We start from the raw sequence: 6487 nt of genomic DNA, 5'->3' as shown, positions 1-6487 counted from the left end.
AATTGGATCATCTCGTGTGTTGCATGGGCTCTAAAGCTAGTAGTTTTATATGAGAGTGGCATGCTTACTATGTTGCTAATATTTTCTCCAAATGCATCAAACACGATGAAAAAGCAATTACTATATATATAATGAAACACAACTTTGGTGCCGCAAGTATCAGATTGGGCTACATGGTTGCACCTTAGTGGTCACCAATTTGTTTATTTATTTCTCTTTTTGTTCCGGTACACAGACCAAATGTCAAAATTTTTTTCTTTTCTTTCTTTTTTATTTCCAGTACATTAACGAACGTGACGAAAAACGACTTAATTCATGTTGACTCACTGCATTTACCATAACACACGTAAAGAAAATAGACCGAATGCCATATTTGTTTTTGTTTTTTTGTTTTGTTGTTTTTAGTTTTGGTACCGTAACAAACGTGACGGAGACCGACCAAATTTGCGTAGACTCAACGCCCATGAACCCTCAGGTTTTATCAATGGCTGAGTTTTACCGACTGATGTCACCCCATTGGTTTACATCATTTTTTTTTTGCTTTTGTTTGTTTTATTTATGATACCGTAACGCACGTAACCGAAACCGACCTAATTCCCTTCGACTTACTGCCTCTACGTCCGAGACCGATAATGCTTGAGTTGTACCACCGCAAGGGTTCTACTGATCTGCCCCAACGCAACACGTCGGACGAAAACACTAGTTATTAATAGTTGTCACTTGCGGCTCAATTGCTACAACAAGCAACTTTCGTAGTTCTCAAATCAAATAGTAACCTTTACCATGACAAGGGTTTTCGACCCATGTAAATTTTGAAATACATTACAAATGATCAGTTAATTTTAACCCTTATTTATTAAACATGCTGTAAGGCCAAAAATGTTACTTTACGATATCAAAAGAATGAAACCCGTTAAATATATTATGGTCAAGTTAATAATTAAAGTGGACGATAAATCATGATACGAGACGAGAGCTTCGGGGCACGCATTTAACTTCAACGGAGAGAAAGCTTCTAGATTATTTATGTTTTGCCATAAATATGTCGCATGTTGTCTTTGTATGTGTGTGTGTTTGTATGGTGTTTTCACCCACTCAAGGGGAGTTCACCTTAAGTGGGATCGGTTCGTTTAATAATATAAATCTTTTATTCGATCATGAGATCATTCGTTTATATTATATTTATTTGTTTTCGTTCGATCGTTTGATTTCACCGCACTCGTCTCGATCATTTATTTATCTGATAACGGTTTTGGGACCTACACATATATATAAAATACACAACCCAAAAAATAAATAATTAATTAACTTATAAGTTGAATAGCCATTGGATAGACCATATATCCTAGCCCTAGCCCCCATGGGACCCACAAGAATCCCCATGAAAGAAAGTTAACCAATCAGAAATCAGAGTCTAGGATTACCCAAAATAGCACAACGAATCAGCAACTTGATAAGACCAATTCATGGGCCCACAAACCCTAATCTTCAAATTTCCTTCTTATCAATGAACCCCACCACACTAACACGCGACCCCTCGAGCCATGCAATCACAATCGTGACTTTTGGGGACCAACAAGCAATCAGTGATTATAAATTTAGATTAATCACACTGTTTCCATATATATATATGCAATTCAACAGGCCCTCGCACTACACTTTTGAAATTTTATTTAGCTAGTATAATTAAGCTAGTTTTATTATTCGTACCACTTTCTTGCTTGCTTTCTTTTTTTCCATTTTGATTTCTTTCGTTTAGTCGTTAGGTAAATAAATCCTCATGATTGTTGCAAAGAAAACCGCGAATGCGGTAGGAGGCAAAACAGCTAGGGCTTGCGACAGCTGTGTGCGCAGGCGGGCAAGATGGTATTGCCCTGCTGATGACGCTTTCCTTTGCCAAAGCTGTGATGCCTCGGTGCACTCAGCTAACCAGTTAGCTGGTCGGCATGAGAGGGTGTTTCTAGAGACAGCACCCTCTAAGCTCTTTGGTTCAGGCGAGCCATCGCTTGAACCAACCTGGCACCAAGGGTTCACCCGTCGTGCACGCACCCCACGACAACGAACTAAGTGTTCTCATAACTTAGATGTAAAGAACGATGGAGTGAGCTCGGGGGCGGCTTTAGTTCCTGAAATAGGCATTCTAGAAGCATCATTGCTTGATGATGACGACGAAGAAGACGAACTTTTGTATCGAGTTCCGGTCTATGATCTTTTTGAAAGTGAACTGTGTAATGATTCTAGTGAAAAAGGTAGGAGCTTGAATTTTGTAGGGGAAAGCAAGAAAGAAGATGATGCATGTGATTTGGATGATCTTCAAGGGTTTGATCTTCCAAATGATGATTTGGAGCTTATGGATTTTGCTGCCGATGTTGAAAGCTTATTAGGGAAGGGCTTTGATGATACATCGTGCCGAATTGAAGATTTGGGGCTTACCAATAACTATAAAGATGATGAAGATAATTCTAACTACATAGGAGTTTGCTTTGATGAAAATAGAGTGAAAGTTGAAGATAAAGAAGTAGAAGAACTTATAGGTTTTGATTTGGAAGCAACAAGGGAAACATTAGATAATTGGGACTTTGATTGTGATACCTCCATGATGATTAAAGAGGAGGAGAAGAAAGTGGTGGTCGACATCGCGGGGGAGCATAATATGATGGCGTCAAGCGATCAATGCGATAACCCGAGGACGAGAACATCAAGCATAACTTTGAGGCTTAATTACGAAGATGTGATTAATAGTTGGGCTGATCAAGGTTCTCCTTGGACGAATGGAACCCGACCCAAACTCAATTCTGATGGTTCCTGGCCGGATTTCATGGTGCTCATCTCTCACTATTTACTCTTTAAATATTTGTCATGTCTATCTGTCTGTCTGTCTATCTCTGACTGTTTGTCAGTATTGTCTCTATGTCTGTCTATCTATCTGTCCATGTATCGACCTATTTCTCTTATTGAATTTTTTGTTAACTAAGTACGTATTCGCTTAATGTATTAGGGGTTACAATGGGTGGGGAATGGCAATTCGCCATTCGGAGGTGTAGGAGGAAGCGATGGTGGACGAGAAGCTAGAGTGTCAAGGTATAGAGAAAAAAGAAGAACAAGATTGTTCTCGAAGAAGATACGATACGAAGTGCGAAAACTAAATGCTGAGAAAAGGCCAAGAATGAAAGGGAGATTTGTGAAAAGAAACATTTGATCAAGAACCTATTGCAACTTCTAGTTTTCAACTAATGTTATCAAGATTCAAGAACTAGATCCAAGAACAAATAGGCTTTGTTCATAATTAGTATGTTGTTTTCCTACTACAAACCTTCCAAATTTGCTTATTTTCTTGGCAAGACTTGGAAGGGTAATTAGTTCTTTAAATTTGTAGTATTATATGGTATATATGTGGTTTTGTTTCATATTTCATGTGATCTACGATGTATATGATTATAAAGAAGCATATATATAGTTGCAACTTGAGTTGAACTCAGTGGCGAGCCACATGTTTCACCGGGTTCGGCTGAACCCGGTCATTTTTCGGTTTTATATATATAGGTACGATTAACGAGCGAACCCAATCTTTTTCGGCAAGCGAACCCAATATCATTTTAAAAAGATATTCGAACTCATTGATAATGAAAATTTGACTTCAAATATTTTTAGTTACGAATATTTTTTTGATAAAATATAAAAAGTGTTTAAGAAAACTATAAAAATTAGTAACAAACATTATAAACGAGTCAATAATAACACATATACAATATATAGATTATAAAAAAAAGGCCCAAAATTATTAGTAGAATCTGATAGTTAGCCCAACTAATTAACATTAAGCATAAAACCTAAACAAAAATTAAACAAAAAAAAGCCAAAACCAACGACCGATGAATTTCTTTTCTATCGACCAGATTATCGCCTCCTTCGCTAGTTCGGGCCCGAAAACAGCGACAATGTACTTTTGTTATGATAATGATATTGAGTTTTATTTGTTTGGCCAAACGATCGACCCGATCCATTCGGGTCCGAAAACTTTGACGCCGGAAAAAACCAAGCACCGAAAAATCTCGAAACCATAGAAAAAAATTCTTGGCTTTGCCACTTGGTTGAGTTGAAAAGGAATTCAGAATTGATTTTGTTAATTGTATTCTCTACATACAAAAAATGAAAAACTACAGAATAACTAATATGGCCATGGTTCAAAGATGGAAGTACAATAATTGAAAATTGTGAATTCCTTAATTCTTGCAACGGCTCTTTGATTGCTAATTTTTTGTTGTGATATCTTCCAAGAAAGGAATGAGGTAACAAACTGATCTTTTGGTCTTTTTTATTTATTTTATTTTTTTAACACTCCCCCTCAAGTTGAGTAGTAGGGTCTCCAATACTCAACTTGCTAAGACAATTGTTGAATACTCTTCCATTGACGGCTTTCGTTAGTATATCTGCTAATTGGTCTTCTGATCGGATGAACGGTAACTCTACTGTCACACCCTGAGCAATGAAGGCGGAAACATCGAGGCGCGACATGATTGCTCATTGCACAATGACACTATAAAGTTACAATAATTAAACAACTCATTTAAATCCATATTATCATAAATAACACAACAATTGTTCATACAAAATGCCAAATAGATAGATAAACAAATAGCTTGTTCTTTTATTTTCTAATATCCTAAAGTCAAGATAATAAGTTTCTTCAAGTAATCCAATCAAGCTAACATCAAACCTGTAACATTGCATAAAATAGAGTTTGTCAACACGAAGGTTGGTGAGCAATTTTCATAGTTTTGGACAATAAGTATATAGTATGAAATCCACAACTAGTATATGAAAACAATAAATAATAGCAACAATTTAGATAATAAAACCGTCAATAAGAATACATTGACGACAATAATGAAGTCGTCAATAAGAATACATTGACGACACCTTTCTATATGGGGATACCATATATACTCGGAATTAACGTATGATCATACTTTGATGAGGCTACCCGCCTTAGCATTCAAGAGGCTACCCGCTTTAGCATTCAAGAATTTGCACATAATCATGTAAAGCATATAACACCAAATCGAGCATTTATTTAAGTAAACATATACAATACGTGTTGTGGTTTAAGACTCAAGTATAAATCATTTGAATTTGAATAAGTATGCAATGCCACCCCCAAAATGAAAGATGGAAAACGGGGGATGAAAAAGTACTCACATTAACAAGTAACTTGAAAGATAGTGTCGTGAATAATCGGAGAGATCGGTTTAACGAGCAAGACCTATATTAAACGGGTTCTGTGTTAGTAGGTAGTCTTGGAAGGGTTTAAAATAAAATACATGACAAATAAAGTAAATAAATAAAGTTTAGGATTTAAAATGTAGATATTTGAGAAATTAAAGAAACGAGTTTTGTAAAATAAGTTTACTCGAAACCGGGTCTCGGTATTCTATTCATTAGTTTTTTTCTTTTTTTTACTCAACCTATGTTAAGTAATAATGTGGGTTAAAATGCGATATTGCAAAACCCTTGGTTATAAGAATACCCAAAACGAGGTTTAAATGAGTGTTCGGGTTTGTCGGTTCGAGACTTGATAATTGACCAAGCTCACAGTTAACTTCCCAAAATAATAAATGTTATGAGATAACTCAATAAAATCAAAATAGACTTAACCAAGTATGTAGTTCTATTGTGAAGAACCTTAACGTTCGTTAAGCGAGTATACGACCTTATCGGTTCGAACTTGTTATAAGATCAAGTTGGTTACCGACATGCCAAGTATGTTTAGAAACTAACTAAAATTGATTTAAAATATAATCTTGAAGAAAAATATGAGTTTTGGTGGCTAAAAACACACTTGTGTGTCTTAAGCGAGTGAACTCGGTTTAGTTCGGTTTTTGGTTCGGTCCTTGACTAGGAATAAGACCGATGATGGTTACCACATACCCAATTACCATGGAACTTGTAAAATAACTTATAAATAATAATACTCAAGTTTTACATTCAAAAAGTTAACAATAAAGCTTTTAAACAAAAATTCGGTTTTTGGTTCGGTCCTTGACTCGGAATAAGACCGAGGATGGTTACCACATACCCAATTACCATGGAACTTGTAAAATAACTTATAAATAATAATACTCAAGTTTTACATTCAAAAAGTTAACAATAATGCTTTTAAACAAAAGTTCGGTTTTTGGTTCGGTTCTCAACTCAGGATGAAACCGAGGCTAGTCACCACATACCCAATACCATGGAACTTGACAAATATGAACAATAAACTAAAATATGTAGAAGTTAATCAAGTATAACAAATTATATGGTTAGATTTGTTAAATATATAAACAAGGACTACAAAGTCCTCCATGTAACCTTGCCTTACTAGCCCGATATTTCAACCGGCCGAGACCGGAGAAATGAAAGACCGAAGGTAAACAAGGAGTGTATATTATATATATGTTGTAACATCAAGCTTTAAGTGTTGAGAAGTTAGTTAAAATGAAAGATT

General features: G+C 35.7%; 1 protein-coding gene across 1 annotated transcript; it reads left to right on the top strand.

Moving 5' to 3' along the window:
• The first annotated feature begins 1746 nt into the window (after positions 1-1746).
• On the top strand, positions 1747-3407 carry LOC143612350 (zinc finger protein CONSTANS-LIKE 16-like). Its single transcript, XM_077086359.1, has 2 exons — positions 1747-2821; positions 2999-3407. Exons 1-2 carry the CDS (start codon positions 1781-1783, stop codon positions 3197-3199), a joined length of 1242 nt encoding a protein of 413 aa, XP_076942474.1. The 5' UTR covers positions 1747-1780; the 3' UTR covers positions 3200-3407.
• The last annotated feature ends 3080 nt before the right edge of the window (positions 3408-6487 follow it).

The sequence above is a fragment of the Bidens hawaiensis genome, unplaced genomic scaffold (assembly GCF_021521415.1).
Source record: "Bidens hawaiensis isolate Kalapana, Puna unplaced genomic scaffold, B.hawaiensis_p1.1 tig00002236_1, whole genome shotgun sequence".
In the NCBI taxonomy this organism is placed as follows: Eukaryota; Viridiplantae; Streptophyta; class Magnoliopsida; order Asterales; family Asteraceae; genus Bidens; species Bidens hawaiensis.
This window is presented reverse-complemented; position numbering and strand designations above follow the sequence as displayed.